The 23,341-nt window shown below is 41.9% G+C and overlaps 2 protein-coding genes across 2 annotated transcripts; one reads left to right on the plus strand and one right to left on the minus strand.

Moving 5' to 3' along the window:
- Window positions 1-1,742: 1,742 nt before the first annotated feature.
- On the minus strand, window positions 1,743-4,960 carry LOC136421042 (trace amine-associated receptor 9-like). The gene is made up of 2 exons (XM_066408187.1): window positions 4,718-4,960; window positions 1,743-2,591 (listed from the first exon to the last, which is right to left on the minus strand). Exons 1-2 carry the CDS (start codon window positions 4,958-4,960, stop codon window positions 1,743-1,745), a joined length of 1,092 nt encoding a protein of 363 aa, XP_066264284.1.
- A 2,074-nt stretch (window positions 4,961-7,034) lies between these two features.
- On the plus strand, window positions 7,035-10,733 carry LOC136421015 (pantetheinase-like). The gene is made up of 2 exons (XM_066408161.1): window positions 7,035-7,362; window positions 9,353-10,733. Exons 1-2 carry the CDS (start codon window positions 7,156-7,158, stop codon window positions 10,682-10,684), a joined length of 1,539 nt encoding a protein of 512 aa, XP_066264258.1. The 5' UTR covers window positions 7,035-7,155; the 3' UTR covers window positions 10,685-10,733.
- Window positions 10,734-23,341: the final 12,608 nt, after the last annotated feature.

A 23,341-nucleotide genomic window follows, 5' to 3' on the forward strand; every position in this document is an offset into this window, starting at 1 on the left:
CAATGACACCATAATAATATAACAGTTTCATTCAACAAAATACAGTACATTATTCAATGAACATAACGTTAAACATGTCTACAAACTACGTGTATAACATTACACACCTCTGATGAATAAAATATAACATTCCACCCCTCTGATGTTATTGAACATCGAAACCTTAAAAATCATACTTCCGGTTCTCAACTCCTGCCATCATTATTTTGTTAGAATAGTAACTAATCACAATGATTAAATCCAGTAAAATAACAAAAAAAAAGAAAAAACGAAAAAAAATCTATTCTTGTAAGTTGTATTCAAGTTCGAGAAAAAAATTACATGTTTAAGTTTAATACAATTGATTTCTACATATGGCAAAAGCACATTCTGCAAAACTGTACAATTCAATATTACACAAACTTAGGTACTTATAAGTTATATCATCATAAGAACAATATTACCAACGGGCGCTGAACAATGTTCATGTCCACCCAATATCTGCTTGGAGATTACTCAACTACAAACAGCTGCCAGCTGGGTGAGCTGCGTGTGACGTCACATGGCCATGCTTCAGAAGAAAAACGCGAATTTCGCCATGCTTTCGCCTCGTCTCTTCACAAATTGTCCTTCGTAATGGTCAGAACAACTTAGGACACAAACTGACGGCCGCTTACCTCCCAAACGGGCGTTTAACAGCCCACAAAGACGAGTTTTGCCCGAGGTGTTTCTTCCTTCCCGAGTCCGGACGCCATCTTGATTCACATCTCCCGGGCTCTGTGGCGCAATGCACCATGGGGACCACCTGTTCTCTTCATCAATTAACTTAACTTGATTTTTTTTTATTCGGTTTCTGACAGACAAGGACGACATGGCATTGCACTCAAATTTTTACAACTTATATTAACAGTGCCACATATAGATAACAACATACCCATTTTCTGTACACCTGGGCGAAGTTGATTATGACATTACAGTCTCCGATGTATCATTATTTCAGGGGCGCCACTAAGCGGAATAAAGAATATCAATTGTAGAATTCGCCGATCAGAACGACAAAAAAACATTGTCATTCGATATATCTACACGATATACACATAACACATAATGTTAGCTAGCTAGTATTAGCAGAACTTTACACAAATCCAAGTTTCATCCAGACGACAGCTCTTTGCATGAAATTGTGTTCTTAACAATTTTATTCAGCTTGTGGATGCAAGCAAACATGGCTCACTTCTACATAATGAGACTGAATTTACGGGCATCTGAAGCGGCCGTTATCATTCCCGAATAGTGCTGCATACCGATACTGTGTACCGGTACTGTACCGTAAAAATGGATTAGGTACTGGTCCAAAATACCGGATCATGAAGTACCGGTATTGTACCGAAATAGATTTACACAAAGTACATATGCTTATTTTGTGGCTGATCTCCTAACCTCATGGCCTCATGCACTACCAAACGTGACCAAAGTGACACCTTGGAACAGCCGCGGTAACTAATATGCAACAGATCATTCAGGCAGTCCGGGAGCTTTGATAGCAAGGCCAAGGTAGTTTGGCTGTAGGAAACCTAGTTATGTTCTTTGAATAAAGATACTGACAAGTTGAAAACAGTTTATGTATGTTTTTGTCATCATTGAAGAAGTTCAGAAAAACACATTTAATTTTTCAAATTGTTTAGGTACAGGTACAGGTCCGGACCTGTACCTAAACCTCTGTACTGGTACCTGTACCTGATGTTACGTTTAGGTACGCAGCACTATTCCCGAATGATTTCGATGTAGTCCAGGATTGTTTCTCTGACGGCGTTTTTATAATGGCGGAACATCTGAAGCAGGGCCTCCCGGTAGATTTCGTACCGGAACGCGTACAGAAGGGAGTCCGAGAATGTGTTAGTCAAGAGCACAATGTGTAGGACGTCCTGCGCTGTACTGAACGTAGACATCGACATGATGTTTGACATAAAGAACATGGCGATCGGCGGGAGCCAAGTCAGCCAGTAGACCAATAGGATGATACCCAGTGTCTTCGCAGCCTTAAACTTGTTCTCTAAAGCCTCTGGAGGGACCGCGTTAGCCTCAGGACTGGGAGAGACGTTCTTCAGATTGTCCTTGTACCGCTGCGCCTCTCGGTAGATTAGAATGGCGAGTATCGTACTGATGATCATCATGAGCAGGCAAACGGCGCTGGAGGCAGAAGCCTCTGTCAGATCGGGCACGCAGGGGTAGATACTCGTTGGCGAGGCCTGCATGTCGTTCGCGCCGTGATATGTCACGACTTTCATCGTACCGTTTCGTATTACTCCTACAAAGGACGGCACGACAGCGAGGAGAACACACATCGCCATGGCCAGGGCTACTCGCGAACGGGACAACTTTTTTTCGAAGGTCATCGGTGCGACGATGTGGATGTAGCGGCAAACCCAGAGACACAGTAGGAAGGAATGCGCCAGGGAGCCGACCACACAGACCAGGAAGGCTTGGGTCTTGCAAGCCGTGCCGCTGAGATACGTCCCGTGTGTCGTGCTGTGGATACTTGACGGGATGAACAGGAAACTACTGAATACGTCCGTAACAGCCATGGCGGCCAGGAAGAAGTTTCCAGGCTCCTGGAAATGACAAGAAAATAAAGAGTGTACATCAAAAGCCGAACCTATGAGTTAGAGTATTTCAGAACCATTGTTTTAGATTAGTATTAGAGATCCCGTCAGTGTCATCATATGAACGTTACCATGTATTCTGTATCTGTATGCCTGTACTTAGCCCGATAGGGCATGGATGTACAATAAAGGTTATCATTATAAGCGAGGCGAAGTATAACCTGTGCATACTAGTACATATTAGTCATTGTAGATGTAGTGAGACATCACATTCTTATATCACTGTAATTGTACCACTGCTTTATCACCATGGCCTGTACTTAGATAGCTTACGGGAGCATAAACGTACAATAAGTGTCATTTATTCACTCATTCATTATACATATTTCAATGGTGCCAGTTTCAAAGAATGGAAGTTTGATATCTATCTTTCTACCTCAATGCCAAATTTCAGGTCATTTGACTGAAAAATGACAAAGTCAATGACAAGAGGAGAAGTCGTGTAGAGAGAAGTATAATAATAAATGAAAATCGTGAAGTACGAAGCACGCCACAAACGACTGTATCTAGAATAGAGGAAAGGATGGAGACCCTCAATTGTCAGTTTTTTGTGGATGTGAATCAAAATCAAAAAGATGTTGACTGGAGAACAGCACAATGCTGCATGTGCGCGATAAAGGCTCTGAAAGTTGTGGGAGGACTTCGCGAGAAACAATTTAATGTCTGGAAAAATATATCTGCCCACTGAACCGTACTTAAACGAAAGAGCGCCCCATTGCCATGGCTCTCTTGCTGATTCTTGAAGAGGAGCCTTCAACTCTCGACACTCACCCCAATGACCCACTCGACAGCCTAGGCCTTGGCTGATTGAACTCGTAGCTTAAGTGGACAGGAGTGCCCAGGTCTATTTTACATGCAAGGGCGGAAGACGAAGACGCGTTTTTGCCAACTGAGAGCGATGGCGATGCTAGATACTACATAACATTAGTTCTGTGGATAGAATTATGGTGATTCGAGTAACGATTTTTTTGTTCATATTAAACACAAATAAACAAATACAGACAAGATGACGAAGAACTCTAGTTACATTAAACTTATATCAGCGCCGCTATCAAATAAGAAAAAAATATATTGTAAATGCTTTAAAGTTCGCGTGGTTTTGATTTCGCGATAGGGAGAAAATGGAGTGTTCGCGGTGGTTTTAAGTTCGCGTTTGAGACAATAGTAGACAATGGGGTAGGACGGCAAAATGTTCGCGGTGGTTTTAATTTCGCGGCGGAGAGCTTGCCGCGAAAACATAAAACCAACGTGACGATTTCTGCATTTACAGTATAAACTGACATAAGTATATGCAATGAAGACATCAATTTAGGGTCCAAATTCTACTTCTTTGAGCGTAAGTCCTAACACCCCCTCCCTTTGAATTTCAAGGACACGGATGTAATTTGAATCCTGTGAATCATACAGGTACAACACGTCCACTTTGGGTAATGAAATCCCGTGTTAGGCTAATTAGAGCAGCAAAGAGAGGATCCACGAAGTAGGAGATGTTTTAAGTACCGTTAGGAGGGGAATTCCGAGAATCGGGTGAAGACCAGCACTCAGCTTTACGCAAATAGGCGTGCATATGAGAGTCATCTTCTATACTCTAATGAGTGGACCTGCTAAAGTATACTCAGGGGCTGCCAACATGCATAGGAAATGTGTTTGTTCAGACAAATAAAATCAGACAGAAATTTCTTCTTCTTTTTTTCCTCGGAAAGATTTCTGTTTCTTGTCCGTCGATGTGCTGTGTATTTTCTATTTTTCTTTCCATACAGGCTGCTTAAAGAAAATGAGTTTTGTAGTATCTATTTCTTCATTACCGCCATGTCTCTCTCACTCTCTCTCTCTCTTCCTTTCTGTCTTTTTACCCCATCGCTCCTCTCTCTGTACCATGCACACACACACATGCGCGCACACACACACACACACACACACACACACACACACACGCACACGCACACGCACACGCACACGCACACGCACACGCACACGCACACGCACACAAACATTATTGTATTGAGGCCTGAGATATACACTGCCAATTCAACGCAAAGAAATCAACAAAAAGTCCAGGATATCTGTTTCCTCACCTGCATGGACTCCCTGGTTGCGATGGTCCCCACCAGACAGCCGTTGCCCGCCACGGACATCAGGATGAAACAGACCAGAATAAACACGACGACAGGCCGCCATGTCGGGTACAGGCCGCACAGACCACACAGGACAGGGCTGAAAGTGGAAACTGTCGCTGTAGAATTCTTCAGGGTGATGTTTTGGCTCACTACCTCGCAAGTTGCGAAGGTAACATTTCCTAACGTTTGGAGAGCTGCCATGTCTGTTTCTCAATACCTGGTTCTCCGGGCTTTCAAGATACCGCCACAAGACGCGTCGGCGCAAGAGGACGCACAGGAAGGTCTTCACGTCTGACCTGACTGATTCTAAGGGCACTATCGTACGAAATGATGTTCCCAGCGTGCAGCTATCTCAAACTTGCACTGAGGTTTGTACACCGCCGTGCTCTTGATAACATAATCTTGCCATTCATGTATACAAGTATTTAAGGCGGATTTATGCATACTACATACGTACATAACGTTATCATTTCCTACAAGATGGTTATTCAAGTGACTGCGCATATCTCACAAACTGACTTACGTATTGAATCGTACCTTATTTCAACGGAGATCTATTTTTCACACGGCTGATGAATCATAAATCTCGCAATTACAGAATTCAAAAAGAAACAACGCAAAGAAAATCTTCCCAGTAAAGTCGAGCGCATCAGAACAAACAGTCAGTCGAAAACAGTGATTACTTGATTCAATATGTCGCCATGTTGTCTGTTGTTTCTAGTTGGATACTAAATATTGTTAAGGCCGTTTTATCCTACCAATCATGTTGTGGATGAGTAGAATATTATCATTTGTACATTTTCCCTTGCGATAGATCCACACTATTCATCGGCGTAATTGCAATCACTAAGTCTGAAGAAAAGGACGAAAATATTTATCTCAAACAGTTATCTTCAAAAACCCTAGCTTTATATAAAACCCAGAATGAACTTTAGAAATTAACCTCAAAGCACATACACTGTGTTATTCAATGACTTCACCTCGCCTCCCCTTCCGAATCCTCTTATGCAAGGACGGTGACTACCGAAGACATCTAAATAAGATCTAAACAAGTCCACCCGCAGAAGACACTTTCATTGACAGCAAGTGGTCTCTGGCAAGTCAACCGTTTTTTTTTCTGCGTCCTCATTGTTACCAATTAACGTCACGTACCATCAGCTAGAACGATCGTGTCATTCACCGTAGCAAACTATCAATGCGGAGTTGTCCTGTCAAGTGTGATTATTATCAACATCTTGATTACAGAATAACAAAGTGCTTTTATTCACAACCAAGTATTTTACAAGAGCCGACTTTTCGACGACTATCTGTGAGGGCAATACTGACTTGTTCACAGTGCACTGAAGCTAGGTGGTACTGCTAACAATGCTTCAGTGCACAGTGAACCAGTCAGTATTGCTCTGATGAAGATGACAGACAGTCATCTAAACGTCGGTTCTTGTAAAATACTTGGTTGTGAATAAAAGAACCTTGCTATTCAGTCATTCGCCAACCTGATGAAATTATTCACGGATCTTGATTACATTATAGCAATGTCCGTGTGGATGTCAGTTGTGATATAGCCTTGCTCCGAAGTGTCGAGTACCAGCTCAGAAAAGAACAAGAAATATATGCCTTTAAGTATCAGAGTTATCAAAGCCCAGGATTGATGTGTTCAACAATTCGTTTTCCCCTAGAACCATCGTAGAGTGGAACTCGTTGCCACCAAGTACCGTACGGGAATCCTCATTAGATAGCTTTGAACAATGCTTGCAGTTAGATGTGCAAAAGTCAGGTGTGACAGGTCAATGTAAAATAACCAGCTGGTGTCGCGCCGCGTGCCTGCGAAGTTGGTGTGTTACGCAGAAGGGTTATTATACCGGCTATATACATGTACATGTACATGCAGATACAGATCGCTCCCTGTCACTTACATTGTACACCCCTCGGCGATCGCCCAAAGAATTTCATAGATAAAGAATAATATTTGAACGATTTGTGTACTTTGCCGACTTTTAAGTCATACATGTATATGTTTTAGTATATTCCATTTATGAAAACAAGGGTCACACAACTCCAATTTTAGTAGCGGTAAGGTCACCCTGCTCAGCGGTCTACTTTCTTACAAGCAACCTTGCATTTAGACCCACATTTATATAACGGAATGGACATGAGACCACCCGCTTCCCGTCCAACGTTAATAACTTATCTATTAGTTAAGTATTGTTTGATCTACGAACATCTAAAAATAGTAACGGAATTTGGTGCTGCGTCACTCACTTACGTAACCCAGAAATTTACCCCCTCGTACGAGAAATGGAACGCGCGACTTCCTGTCCCACTTACAGTTGTTCTAACGACTTCTAAACCTCGTCACCAGCAAACTTTGAGAGTATCATCTTTAACAAACCGACAACATGCCGATGTTTGCCATACTTGTGTTGCTGTGGATGTCACGAGCTGTCTGTAGTTACGACGACACGAGTTTCGTGGCTGCTGTGTACGAGCACGCCGTGGTGTGGACGTCTGACCCCACCCAGCCCCCGACCCGCCAGGAGGCCATAGACCACATGAAACACAACCTGGATGTCTACCGCGCACAAACGAGGGAAGCCAAGCGGCAGGTACGACTTCTGGCTTAGAGTTTAAGCCTCTCTCACTGGACCCGCGACGCGTTGGCGACCTCGCTGCGCGCTAGATTGAATTTGAGTTAGCCTTGACCTACAATGGGAATACCATGCAAAACGTACAAGTATGCCAAAAAACAACAACAAATCACACAAAGCGTAAAAAGACTCGTTTTTCATCGATGAAATTCGTTTAGCGCGGTGTGAAATCACTCGGTCGCAGCGAGGTCGCCAACGCGTCGCGGGTCCAGTGAGAGGGGGGCTTGTTATCCTTATCTATAATTTGTTTCCCTATATTGCATCTGAGGCAAAAACACGTTTGCCCAAACGGGCATTGACCCCACACCTTCCCGGTATTCTCATTATCACCTGATTGGTTTGCTTTCAACCTTAAAGGTCAGGAACAGACTTAAGTTAAGATTCGTGATGGCGGGGTGCCAGGGCACCTCACAGACGTGCTGATACTGAGTCACCGCCGGGAGATAGAGCAAACATGCGTTAACTTAACGTGTGAGGAGGTGAATCTGAGTATGGCTAGGAATATCTTTGGCGTGTTGGAAAAGTTTGCTACACAGGGCAAAGACATTTCACACAGACATTTTGCTAACGAGGAAAAATGCAAACATACCTTAGCCTGGGACCTCCTCCCCCCTACTTTGCCCCTCGTGGGGTTATCTGGGGGGTAACGATGATGATGATGATACCTTAAAATGCGTAGGGAATCTGCCAGTGTATGGCTTGGAACGATCCTTTGGCGTGTTTGAAAAGCCTAAAAGAGTGTCAGTGCATTTGCTGTTGACAGGTTTAGGGCTATGTTTTTCATGATTCTGTATGTTTGTTGGGGATTTTTTCACAGTGTACACGTCCTTCACCGCCCCTCCTGTTCCATTCCTTGTCTTAAGTTAAAACTGCACAAGAGCTAGGCGTATCATTTGGCGTGTTGGAAAAGTGTCGGGGCATTTGCTATTCAGGGCTACACGGGGCCAAGGCATTTCACATAGACATGTTGATAACAAGTCTCTGGAGAGAAGACAAACATACGTTAACATGTATTGGGGATCTGTGGAAGGCTCGGAAGGAATTCTTTGGTGTGCTTGAAAGGTGTGCATTTGCTGTACACAGGTTCAGGACTATAAGTTTTTTTCATAATTCTGTATGTTTATTCGGCATTTTTGAACAAAGTTTGACCCCTTTTGCACTTTACTGTACAAGTTCTTCAACGACCTCTCCTGTTCCTTTCCTTATCTTAAAACTGCACAAGGGCACAAGAACGAATTGACGAATGTAAACGATGTCTATTCCGCTGTGTAGAGAGGAGTTCGTAAACATAAAGTAGAACGCTTGCCTTCAAGGCTGCAACGCATGCGTCCATTTAGTGTATGATATATATTTATGTATGTGCGCACATTGAAATGGCTTTCAAACAAAGGTCGCCTTTAAGCAAACAGGGCTGGTTTGGTGGTACTTAGAGCTGACTCAATTTGCTTACTCACTGTGATAATATCTGACCTTTGGACAAGAGAAGAAACACAAGAGTGTGCCATAAACTCTTTGTGGTAATTGTCTCATAAATATCTTTCAAGTTTTTTCTTCTTCTACGTGTTAAGCGTTTTGTGGCGGTAGTAAACAAGAGCAAACATGCGCATGCGCACAAGGAACAAACTAATGAATACAAACTGTCCATGTCCCCTGTCCAGAAGTATTGGTAACGTCTGGACAAAAGTAGAACGTAACTTGCCCCTAACGCTCACGTTAACTCAATGTTATATGTAACATTAAAATGCCTCTTTAACAAAGATTACGCTTCGGCAAACATAGCTGATTTGGTGGTACTTAGGAATGACTCAATGTGCTTACTCATTGTGGTAACATCTGATCTTTGGACTAGAGCAGCAACCTAACGGTGCAAAAACGCCTTGTGTTGATTGCATCATAAATACCATTCAAGTTCTTTTGCTTAAGCGTTTTCTGTTTACTTTTCCCACAGGGCGCGGACATAATCGTCTTTCCAGAGGACGGAATTCACGGTTTTCAGTCCAGAGACAATCAATATGCCTACTTGGAGACCATCCCTGACCCGGAGAAGATTGTATGGAACCCATGCGACGATCCCGACCGTTTTAACGACACCCCAGTACAACAAGACTTAAGCTGCATGGCCAAAGAGAATGACATCTACGTTGTCGCAAACTTCGGCGACAAGCAGTTTTGCGACACTTCTGAAGATAGTTCCTGTCCGAATGACGGTAGATACCAATTCAACACTGACGTGGTCTTCGCTAACGACGGAACGATCGTCGCCAGGTACCACAAAGAACACCTGTTCATGACCGAACTGCAGTTCAACCGTCCGCCGGCGGTGGAGCTCGTAACCTTCCAGACGCCGTTCGGAAAGTTCGGAGTCTTCACTTGTTTCGACGTTCTGTTCCACGACCCCGCCGTGGCGTTGGTGGAAGATTACGGGGTGGATACGATTGTGTTCCCGACTGCTTGGATGGACGTTTTGCCGCTTTTTGTTTCCGTGGAGTTCCACCAAGCCTGGGCTATGGGCATGGGCGTCAACTTCTTGTCCGCTAACACACACGTTCTTGATAGACGTATGACCGGAAGTACAATCTCCACCCCTTCCGGTGCCGTCAGCTACTATCATGACATGAACTCGACCGATGGAAAGCTATTGGTCGCAGAAATCTCCATCAAACCAATTAAAAATGTCGTTACATCTACAGATCTACCAATCACAGAGCACGACACAGCGTTCGTTTCTGACTTGTTCGGCGACCCTTTTACTTTCGTGGAGCTTCAGAAAGAAAGCGACTACGTCATTGTCTGTCAGAATGACCTATGTTGTAGTCTGAATTACACAAAATCGGAAATTTCATCGGAAATCTACGCCTTCGGCGCCTTTGACGATTTGCACACAAAGGAGGGTCAGTACTACCTACAGATATGCGCGCTGGTGAAGTGCGCTAACTCGTCACGTGACAGCTGCGGTCAGCCAATCAGCGACGCGCAGACGACATTCTTCCACTTGAACATGGCGGGAAACTTCAAGTTCCCTCACGTCTTTCCCGAGGTTCTGACCAGCGGAATCGGAATGGACCTCGCTGTAGGCGAATGGGAGTACAAGGACGGCACTATACTCAGTACATCCGGGATCTCCAAGCCTCTGCTGTCAGCTGCTCTATTCGGCCGAGTGTACGAAAGGGATGATGGGACATCTAAACATGCAAGTGGCGCGAAGGAGCTACATGTCCACTTCTTCCTGCTGTTTGTTTTAGTCTCTGCTCTACAGGGAGTCTTATTCGAATGGTTGTAAGTGAATAAAGATAAAGCCTCCGCCCCTGAGGCGTCGCCAGGAAAATCACTGCTATTATCAACCATAGTCAACCATAGTTAACATAAAACTTTCACAGTAGACTAGATAACCATTTCGATTTCCATGTATTCTCCATATACTTTTTTGTCTGCAATTAGCCTTTTGGCATGAACTTGCAATAAATAAAATACTATATTATCCCATTCAAATTTTCTGTTCCAATACTTGTAATCTAAAGCTACCTTTCCAGAGTTCTAATTCATATAATGCGGACACATTTACTTGCCAATTGACGTTCTGTGAGTTGAAAGCTTTTAAGCAGTGAAAAACTGATTGAAAAGAGATCGGTTTTATATCGTGTGTGCGTGTGTGTGTATGTATGTGTGTATGTGTGTATGTGTGTGTGCATGTGTGTGTGTGTGTGAGCGTGTGTTTGTGTGTGTGTGTATGTGCGCGCGCCTGTGTGTGTGGTATTAAGGAAAAACGACAGGTGTGCCTGACTGCGTGGGAATCGTGTTCAGCACCAAGGACAGGGGAGACGTTGACCGTTAAAGAAGCCCTGACGCCAGGAAATGTTAGCGATTAGGGATGCGCCTTCACTTTGTAAATAGATGGTGTTGTGAACCCTTGTATTGCACATTCTATAAAGTATTTTGTGAAATAGTGTAGTATTCCTTACAAGAAAGTAAACAGAGGACATAACTCGCACGGCTACAACCATCCGAGTGGAAATGCCATCTAACGGATGTGTCTTGAATTGCAACTGCAGCTATACAACTGCAAGTGCTATCTATCTGAAACCTCAGTCAAGAAGGTTATGTTTTCAAATATATAGCCATTTATCAGTTGGTGCAAGTAGTCATAATTTGCACCTTATCCGTCATGGAAAAGTTGCGAGAGAATTCGTCAGTGAGTGTGTGTCTGAACGACAGAATAACCAAATGCAAGATATATGAGATTTGTATATCGGTTAAAAAGCATTAAATTTCGCATATTTCAATATAAACGTTAAACACACCGAGTCCACACTAACAAATATCTGCACTGCTTGATTAGGGCTTATATGGGATGATACGTCCGGTGACCATTACATGTATTTTAAACAATGAACGCTAATACACGAATGTTGATAAAGACACAATGCAAGACAGTCATTCCAAAAACTAAAAGGTCTCCCTCGATGCAATAAGTACTAGTGTGGGATCGTGTGGCACAACGGCAGAGCTTACACCAGCCAGCACTCAACACGGATGGGGGGGGGATCAGAACCAAGTGGTCCCGGGTTCGAATCACCGATGTCACCGATCTTGTGCCCTTGGGAAAGGCACTTTGCACGACTTTCCTCACTTCACTCAGGTGTAAATGGGGAAGGTCGTGTTGAGGCCACCTGGTGGTGCCGAATGGCAGCCGCCCAGACCCTTGCGACAGTTCCACAAAATGCAAGTGTGGATAAAATATGTATATGTTGTGTATTACGTAAAACCTGTAAGCCCTGCACCAATTCAGCACTAAAAAGACTGCTATTGCGGATAATTCTGACCAATAAAACCATTATTAAAAAAGGTGTATAGTAAAAGGCAACCTTGCGAAGCCACCTCGGAACACCCCTGCAATTCCATCCCTGCGTCGGGGTGGTTCAGTGGACACACTCTATTTTGGGAATACCTCATTCCCCATGGTAGGGTTAGCCCCCTCCCCCCATTTCACCACCAAGAACATCGCCCGCGGACGCACCGCGACCTTCCTCCTGCAGCAACTGAGCGTTCTCCGCGGCTGGGAGCAGCGCAGACACGTACTTTAATGTTATGTTGTGGAACAAGGTTTGTTTAGAAGACTGCATACATACAGTAGGGAATAAGAATCCTTCATTGCAGTATTAAAGACATCCATGGCTTTAGCCGTTCCGGTAGTTCGGAGAGGCTGAAATGTTTTCTTATGGACGAAGGGTTGTTTAGAAGATTGTATACATACAGTAGGGACTAGGGACCCCCATTTCAGCACCAAGGACATTGTGCGCAGACGCACAACCACTTTAGCCTTTCCAGTGGTTCAGAGAGGCTTTGGTGTTTTGTTAGGGACGAAGGGTTGTTTAGAAGACTGTATAGTTATCACATACAGTAGGGACTAGGGACCGGTCGACCCCCATTTCAGCACCAAGGACATCGCCCACGGACACACCGGCACTTTAGCCTTGCCTGTGGTTCCGAGAGGCTTTGGTGTTTTGTTATGGATGGAGGGTTGTTTAGAAGACTGTATACATGCAGTAGGGACTAACTATAATTCATTTTTCAGTTTTAAGGACATAGCTCATGGACGCACTGTGGCTTCAGCCGTTCCGAAAGTTCGGAGAGGCTGTACTGTTTTGTTATGTTATGGACGAAGGTTGTTAAGAAGACTGTTTACATACAGTAGGGATTAGGGATCCCCATTTCAATACCAAGGACATCACCCGTGGACGCACCACAACTTTACTCCAGCCGCTCTAATCATAAGCGGACCCATATCGCATCTACAAGACTTTCATCTAATATTTCCCGCCAGTCTGAACAGATTGCCCAGAATCAGGGCCACGTATTCAGTGTTCAGCCCTGAAAGAATCACATGTCGATGTTACTATTCAACTGTTGCTTATGACGTGTATGATGACGGTGGATTACAATGATATGCTCTCTACTGTTACAAATGAAAGCTAGATAAAACTGTTACCGGATAAAACGAAACTGAAAACGTGCGTGCCTGCGCAGTTCGACTGTAACGTGACACCTGTGATACCGTAGAAGCCGTGTAGCACTTGCGTCAACCGTTACTGCTAATGGGGCGAACCTTATTACTTTAGAAATATACTGTTGCATTCTTTACAATCGAAAGACCTTGAAACCTAGTGACTCAAACAACTACGCCCACGGCACAAAATCTAGGTATTAAAGACTGACGAAAAGGCTAACCTGAACATTAAAGACGCTATTAAAGAATGTTTGATATACCCAAGTTGTCCCTCCCCAAACGTGTATATACAATCATCAAGACCTTCGAGCAAATGTGTTATTTGCTGCCATGATGACCAGAGCTTTCAATCAAAAGATTTGACGTTCCTTTAACGTGTCGGTCGCGGTGGTGAGTTTCTGTTTTCTTGCTCTTTTGTGTTTATTTTTTACGCCTAGGCATTTTAACCGATGAATAATCTCAGCGATTTTAGAAGCAAAACATCTACTACAATACCTATAATGTATTCATTAAAAGATCGTCTACCCACCGTCTCCCTGAGTCACGACTTGTTTTGCATGGTATAATGCATAATGTATAGTCATATTGGCCTGCGCTTGTGTAGTGATGAATACAGTGGACTGACACGGAACACGTTCTGTGCGGACTGGACCGTTTCTCAAGATCACCGCACCTCATATTTCCAAATTTTCTCCTCAAGCGCCGTTTAAACTATCTCCACAGTACTCTAGAGACACAACAAGTGCAGGTAAGAACTATTTTTCTCACTCTTTGCAGTCATATGGGCTATGAGTATGGATACGATTTTGTACTTTGACGCACAAGTATGTTCTGTTATGTTGTAAATATCAGTGTATTGTTTGTAAATGTGTACCTAGGGCCTCTCTGAAAATCAGTGCCAAGCCACTGAGCTACCTTAGTAAAAGAATACAGAAATGAAAAATAAAATAAGATAAAAAGATTACCCTGGCCCTTTACGGTACGGAACCGTGGCTTGTTGATGTAGCGGCGTTTTCAAAGTCGGTAGAATGCTGGGCGGTGTAGCTGTTTACACACTCATAGACTAATCTAGTTCAGGCTGCAACAACTTATATGTTGTTAATAAGACTCTCACTGCATAAAATACGATCTTTAAGTATACCTTAAAGCATTCATTAAGGTCTCATTTTTGACTGGAGTAAAGAAACAGTTTTAACCTGCACGCATGTTTTAAGGTGTGCATAAAGATTAAATTTCACGCATTGTCTTAAAAGTGGGGTCTAAGGTACGATACTGCGGGTACTGTGTACGTACTGCAGTGTTGAGGTTAATAATCCGAAACGGTGGACGGGGAAACAAGACGAATTGGTTGTGTGTCTTGGTAGACGAATATGCAGTCTAAGATCGACTTTTTATTTTCTTCAAAGGCATGAATGTAGTTGCCGGTAGCGAGTAATATTCTATATCGCAATGTGCAAAGCAACGACCATATAAGCGGTTAAACGTCTATTTTTCACCAGGAGTTTTAGGCCAACATATCTTAATTTCCGATTCTTCATATATGATAGCTTAGTGTCTTAGACGTTACCTGGCAAGATTCGACAAACCCCTTTGGGCTCCATATTAGGCAAAAATATGAAAATTCATTACGTTGCAGAACATGTAAACAAATACAGCGTAGGTTCTTTAACGTGCTCGACGTGTTGCTCTCTTCAACCAAGGGAAATTCTTACCTGCAGCTAGGTATCAAATTTCAGCTGTGCGAGTGAGAAACTTCGTGTAAAATGCTTTTCCTAAGGGCCGAATAGGCTGGGTCGCATAGCCACAGAGATACAACTACTTCCGGGCCATAAAGTACACTTGATACGTTATATAACGTACCTTCTACCCAAATCGCCCAACGCCAAGACATCGACAAACAGTTCTCAATTTCTTGGCGTTATGTAAGACTTTAAAACTCCCAATATTAATGTCTAACTGTAAGCACCATTCTACCTTTACAAAAGCCTCACGGGACGGTTTCAATGGAAGTAGTTTTATGTGCTGGATAGTTGAGTTATACACAACTACAAACAAGTTCTCAATTTCCTGTTCTCTGGCGTTATGTAAGACTTTAAAGCTCGTAATACTAGTCCGTACAGTTCCCTGAATGACTGTAGGCACCATTCTTCCTCTGCAGAAGCCGCTTGGGACATTTTCAATGGTAGTGGTTTATGTGCTGGATAGTTGAGTTATACATACTGCAGCTGGTGGCATTTTGTAATGGCCGTCAGCGACTCATGGAACATGTTTTCTAAGTCTTCGCCGTCTGTACATTATTACATAATGCTGCTAGATGTGAAATGTTATGAGAAGTTCTTTAAGTCGTTTTTTTACACGCCTGCACTGGGAATGAGGTATATTTAATCCTACAAGAAAAGCGCTAAAATCCAAAACTATGCTACATCTTCCAGCGGTTGTTTCTCTAAGAACTTTATGACCCAGCCGATGATAACTATGTTTTACTAGCTTAAGCTTAAAAGAAATGATCACGGGGAACTTATACTGTAACCGCAAAATCTTCACGGCGGAAACAGGACGTTTGTTTACAGCTAATGTACTTCCTGGTATTCAAAAACAACCCACCGTCCAAGTTCAACTGGGGACAGACGTTGTTGCATAAGACTCAAAATTTGACACATGAAAACGTAATCGTAGAAACAATACTTAAACACCCATGTTCCGCTTGAAATCAATATAGCGTGGGCACAGGTGTGTACCAAAATCATTGCACCTTGTTCATCTTTTATGTTGTTTGTGACGTATGCTCCTTTGCATAAACTTTTCATAGTTGAGACCTTGAAACTAATATGAATATTGAAGGCATGCATCTGTAGGGGTATTGCCACTGCACTATTGTTTTGGTTAGAATATTTGTTTTGTTTTAAAACATTGTCAAACCTGAAGAAAATCGCATGAACTAAAATATTTGATAATATATGGTGTTGCTTTTACTGCCCTGTTATCAGAGTTTTACATGGCTACGTACCACAAAGTGTAGGTGGTAGGAAATATTGGCCTTTTCCTGTGTACCAGTATAGCGGGCAAGCTGAGCGGGAATAACTAGTTGGAGCATGTTCTATAAGGCCTAGGAAAAGTAAAGTTGTGTTTACGATAAAAGTCCTAAAAAGTTGTATTTATAGGTAGGGATTTCCTTTTCTTTCTAGATTTTGGCCGAATTTATAAAAATTATAGTTCAACAAATTGAAATACATCAAGACACTGGTATTTTCAACATCATATTGCAAGAGATACAAGCGCATTACTAGTATATCAATAAAATGAACGAAGAAGTACAACATTTGCTAACACATTCTTACATTCATTCGCAGTCTTAATCTGTTAACAGAGTGTGTAATCTGTAAACACAAGAACTCTGCAAGAAAATTTGCAAGACTACTTAATCTTCTGTGAATAATTTCATCAGGTTGGCGAATGACTGAATAGCAGGGTTCTTTTATTAACAACCAAGTATTTACAAGAGCCGATGTTTCGACAGCTGTCAGCCATCTTCATCAAGGCAATATTGACTACTGAGTTCACAGTGCACTGAAGCTAGGTATTACTGCTAACAATGCAGTCCCATTTTCATTTACTTATTAATCTTCTGTTTTGAATTTCATCAATATTGGATTAAAAATCTAATACCCCATGCCAGCGCCCAAGCCTGAGAAGGCTATGGTAGGTAGGCTTTTGCTAGGGTTGGTCGGGCAACCGGTAACACAACAGGATATAGGAGATTCTTTTTACACAACCAGGTATTGATCTCACCTGCTGACGTTTCGGTGTCTATCAGACACCTTCTTCAGAGCTTCTGACTGGAGTACAGCTTCTCACCGCTATAAGTAGCCGATGTAGGTGGTGCTTTTGCGGTGAGAACACTGTCCCAAACTTGGCTAAGTTTGTATCCCCCCTCGTCTCGGTTGCTCTGAGAAGCAGCACACAGAGCCAAAGCTCTGAGAAGCAATACTCCAGTCAGAAGCTCTGAAGAAGGTGCCTGATAGACATCGAAACGTTAGCAGGTGAGATCAATTCCTGGTTGTGTACAAAGAATCTCCTATATCCTATATTCTACCAACCTGATGAAATTATTTTCGGCGGAAACACAACATTTTGGGCGACGGCTAAGGATTCTATTACTGTGGTAATGGCGCCTAAAAATTCCTGTTTATGCAGAATCCTGACAAATTGGGGGGTTTGGTGCGATTTCCTGTCTAGAATCCAGGCATAGGATGTTACGCGGAATAACAATAAAGGAAGCATTATAGTGTACTTTGTCTGGGATTTGTACTTTAAAACTGTAGAACAGCCAGTAGGACTGTGATAAGGAAGCTGGTTGTAGTGTAATTTGTCAAACATGTAGAATGATGGTTTATGTAATTCTGCGTTCGTAATAGCTAATATATGTGCTGTACATAGAGAACATACAGGCAACACATTGTTGTACTTCAAAATGAAGCTGGATCAATAAAAATTTGACTTGAATGAACAGTAACTCTTCCAGTCAAAACTGCCCAAGAAGATCACTCAGGTGACCGATGAAAGCTAGTCAATATGGACAGGTGCACGCAGTCACTGTAGACAGATAGAATTCTTCATCTCAATGGGAGAAAATTCAGCCCAAAAGTGGTCACATTGGCCAGGTGGCCCTTGTGTAGATGTGGTCACTTGTACAGGTTTGGCTGTATTTCATTTAACAAAACAACTAACTAACTAACCAACCAACCGACCAACCAACCAACAAATCAATCAATTAGCTAACTGCCTAACCGTCTCTTAACACAATTGATTTCTACTGCGGTCATGATCATGCAAAGTGAAATCGAACTAGAACTCTTCAAGTCTGAGATGAAAAAAAATAGTGCCTCTTTTGACCAAACAATTTTGACAACCAGTTCTATATATATATATAGCTGAAAATTGCTGTTATCTCAAAAGACTGTGAGCTCAAGGCAGTTTTAACGTTGACTATCACCTACCATAACCATTATCAATGACTTTTCATAACTCCCTATGCAGTGATCTAGCATCTAGAAAGAACAGATAACCTTCCCAATGCCCCCACTGAAAATTACACCATTAAATTCAACCTTCCCACTGGGGACTCCAATAAAAGAATAAAACTGTTAACTCTTCCGATGAACCAACAAGGGACAAGTCACTGCAACAAATTTAAATCCTACTCAGCCCCAATCCATTTGGAAATTCCTCTAAGCCTTAATGGTATAACATTGTGTAGAATAACAGGATACTCATGCGGCCTTAACTTATCTAAATGATTTAGATCAGTTCTGCGTGAAAAGTAGGATGAGTCGATGCACGTATTACAGATCCCCAGGCGTTCGCTAGATTCAACAAGAAGCGATTATATGAAGTAAGGATGGTTTGCAGGAGCGGTTAGAGATTAGGGTTTATGTATTGTGGTTCTTCGGCCAAGATCTTATCATCAAAACGCTTGCAGATGACAGAATAATGCCTGCCTAGAGTGCAATAGATCATAGAGGCTTTCTGCTTATGAGATATGATGAGGGAGGGAGATAAGAGATATGATAGAATGGTCTTAATTCTCTATGAATCCATCAATGATATCATTCTTGCAAGTGTAGATTAGAGACTGAGTTTGGCGTTAGGGGAGAAATCAGAATGATCGTTTTGCAATAGGTAATGGTCGAAGATATTTTAGGATGATATATAAAAGATGTTTAAGGCATCATAATCAAGAGGATCCTAAGTATTGAAACTCTGCATCTAGCAATGATATTATTCTTGCAACTGACATTAAGGAGAAAATCAAATAATCGCTTTGCAATCTGGAAAATTAATGGACGAACAAAACGCTTTTAGGATCTCCAAATAAAAGGTACTGTGAGGAATTATTATCAAAATGGATTTAAAGTCATGTTTTGGTACCGTTATATGGTTGAAGAAATTACCTGCCCTTGAAGTATTTCCTCAAAAAGTAACTTAACAAAAGGTTTATGCATGACAAGTCTGACTTTTTTGTGGTAGGGGAGCTATGATAATCTTACAAGTGTCTGTAAATCCTGCAACATTTCAATGTTGCCATGAAGACGATAATATCAAAACAAAGGAAAGTAAGACTATAAAACACCTCTAGGGCCATTTAGTTTTCGATGCTTATTTGTTGGCTTCTTCTACCTCCTGTAGGCTACATTAGACTGAAGAAGGGCATAACTTTACAGGGAGGGATACTGTAAGGCTGAAACCTTAACGACTGAAATGCATATTGATTAGATATTTCCTATGTCACCAATCGCCATTACTTGAACCTATCCCTCGTCGACTGACGAAGGTGCTATTTGATAAGTTTACGTAACCCAAAAAGCTGGGCAGGTCATGACGTCAAATTGCAGTTGAGCTGACGTAAATGTGTTATAGACTCGCTACATTGAAAGGATAGACGTTACATATTACTTTGATTTGGCTGATTAAAAGGACATGCAATCAAAAAGACACGCGGGGTCATGTTGGCTGAACAGCGCATTTAATGGAAGTGGTGTCATCAAAGACCATTTCATAGACTAAAAGCAGAGAATATAGAGCATGAGACAACACCAATATTATTCTTTGGTTATGAAACATTTTATGTGAATTATTTTAGTAAGAGAACATCATGCAAACAACAGTTTCAAGGATGGGAGGAAAACTTGCATCAGTCTCTGTTCACTCCCTGAACCTACGAGTACCAAGGTATGGACTTCCCCTCAAAGTCTGTTTTTCCTCTTCCTGTTAAAGTGGCCGCTATCACTGTGCTGATCATTCCGTCGCTTGTAACGGTTGGAGGAGGTCCCTAGCCGAATGACCTGTTTCAGTGTAGGAAGGCTCGTGACACAAAAGTGTCAATGGTGGTCGCCCCCACAGCCGTTTGTGGTAAGTTATTCCAGTCTCTAACTGTACGCGGCAGGAATGATGCCTTACGGTAATCAGTCCTGCTAACGGGCTGCACCAACTGTGCAGACAATGTTGTGCTGGATCCTGTCCAGCATAGCGAGTCGAGCTATGTTTTCCTGTTTATATCAAAATCTAGCATTATTTCTAAATTCCGAGAACGAAAAAATTAGATTGGTTGCTATTGCTACTGGTGTAGAATAGTGACACAATTCTGACAATTCATAAGGCAGGTGACCTGAATTGAAAGAGACATAAAATCTTATTAGAGGACTGACCCTGGTCTGGCCAGTAAGTCGTTAGAAATATTTGAAGTAATGATATGTCTCATTCAATTCAGGTGACATGCACCTCATACATATGAAGAGATAGTCATAAAGTTCGCTAGAGCTGACTGTGAAAGTTCATGAAAACTAATTTCAAAGTCCAAAGAACTGTCAAGTTCAGTCACTTGGCTCCAGAGAGCACCCTTCTCAGTTTTTTTCTGGGGGACCAAATATTTGATATATAGCCCCTTTTCTTGTCTTGCCATTTTATTTGGCCATTTGCCTTGTTGCCTTGTTTAAGATAAACGTCTGCAAGTCTGGAAAAGACAAGCACTATTCATGAGGAAGCAAATATGATACCATATTTGAATTAATCTTCTTTCTCATACTTAAATTTGTAACCTTTGATAACTTCATAATGACGGAATATAGAAGTTTAGTTTGCATCATGCTATATATGATTGTTTTACACTTTTGGGCAAAATTTAACTTTTGAAATGTAAACACGATCAACGAAAGAGACGAAAGTTTATCATCCGCCAAACAATTCAAACACGCAAACCTTAAGAGTTTAAGATGTAAATGCAATCATGCAATCAATCCTATCATTATCAGCTATGAGACCTGGAACGCATTAGAAGTAACAGTTTATCCGGATGGTTGTTTAAAAGCCTAAATCGGCCCACTGGGGGTTCATTCCTGTAAGGCTCAGGGGGTAATGATGTGCCATTACAGGACCACATACTGGGAGGTAAAACTCCTCATGGCACAAAGTGAACAAATTGGCAATTAGAAACTACAGGAGACTTCTACTGCAATCTGTCCCGCATTGAGAGTAACAGGCTTTAACTATTTATAACTGCTTCGGAGTGGGTTGTCTCTTCTGGTAATGTCAAGGTCTTACTTAACGTCTTAGAAAGTGCGGATGTGTGAGAATTTGATGATCATTACTTCTGTTACAGTTAACATCAGTTTTATTTGGATGGTCTAAAATAATTCTGGGGTATCATTAAGATCAGGAAGAGGTCGAACTCAGACCATTTTTAGAATTCTGTTTCAAATTCAATTCAATACTCAGATGTAGACCACATATTTCAAGTGCTCAATTAGTTTAACCAACGGTGAACAAATAACCATGAGACAAATTGTCAATTAGAAACTAATGGAGACTCTTACTGCAATCTGTCTCGCCTTAGAAATAACAATTTGTTTTATCTCTTGATAACTGCTTTGTAATGTCAAGGTCTCTTAAAAAGAACCAATGTAGCAAAAAGAATTAAATGATTTCTTTTTACAGTTTAGTTTTATTGGGATGTTTTCAAATGATATGGTGTCATGAATTTCAGGACATCCCTTGAGATACAAGAATATTCTTCACTCCTTCAAACTGATTCAACTGGCTATAGACAATTACAAAACCCATGATCATGCTAGCCCAATGAGTCATCATTAGTTACGTAATACGACTGAAGTTTTATGAAGTTTAGGAAGCTTAGCTTATCAATGTTGGTGTTACCAGTATAAATTGTAAGTGTGTACATACTTCCGGAGTGATGACCTTAACAGCTTCCGTGTCCTTGGGAAGGGAAGGACTTATTTCTGAAGATGTTTGTGTCATCTTTATCATCACGCCGCCGGTGTTACCGGTATAAATTGTAAGTGTGTACATACTTCCGGAGTGATGACCCTAACAGCCCCCGTGTCCTTGGGAAGGGAAGGACTTATTTCTGAAGATGTTTGTGTCATCCTTATGATCACGCCGCCGGTGTTAACAGTATAGATTGTAAGTGTGTACATACTTCCGGAGTGATGATCTTAACGGCTCCCGTGTCCTTGGGAAATGACTTATTTCTGAAGATGTTCGTGTCATCCTTGTCATCACGCCGCCGGTATTACCAGTATAAATTGTAAGTGTGTACATACTTCCGGAGTGATGATCTTAACGGCTCCCGTGTCCTTGGGAAAGGAAATGACTTATTTCTGAAAACGTTTGTGTCATCCTTATCATCACGCCACCTTCTCGATCAACAGTTATCTTGTCCTTCAGATCAAACTGTCAAGGTTAATGATCTTAAAGTCCCACAGTCGAGTCCGTGATATAACATCTCCTTAGGTGTGTATCCCGTCCAAGATTACATTGCCTCTCAAACCAAATCCAATAATCTTATCAGTAAACACGATTACATGCATCCCTTTTCTTACCAATAAGTCATTTTTATCTTTCATATCGAAACCAGTAGTTGTATTGGTAGTTGTATCAATTTTAGTAGTTACATTTGGTAGCTGTATTGGTAGTTGTATTCAATAATCATTTGGCGGTTCAACTACAGTATCCGATTCATTTGGTAACTGTTGTATTGGAGCTGTTGTATTGGTAGTTGTGTTCAATAATCATTATTTCGGTAGTTCATCTACAGAGTTCAATTCATTTGGTAACTGTTGCATTGGACCTGTTTTATTGGTTAAGTTGCATCGGAACTGTTGTATTGGTAGTTGCATTGGTGGTAATGCTATAATGGTAGTTTCATGTTACCCTCCGATGAGCCTGTCGGTAGGTCGATGTACTTTGAGTACATTTTGTCCTCTAGACACACATTAAAGGCACCATTTTATGGCCACTGTCTGCTTGATCCCTCACCAGGGACTGTGGTGTTGAGATAAGATATACCTTCAGGACACAATACCTGTGAAGCTCACATTCTGGCGCAGGTGACTATAAAATAGGTGGAAACGTGTATGG

The sequence above is a fragment of the Branchiostoma lanceolatum genome, chromosome 15, assembly GCF_035083965.1.
Source record: "Branchiostoma lanceolatum isolate klBraLanc5 chromosome 15, klBraLanc5.hap2, whole genome shotgun sequence".
Taxonomy (NCBI): domain Eukaryota; kingdom Metazoa; phylum Chordata; class Leptocardii; order Amphioxiformes; family Branchiostomatidae; genus Branchiostoma; species Branchiostoma lanceolatum.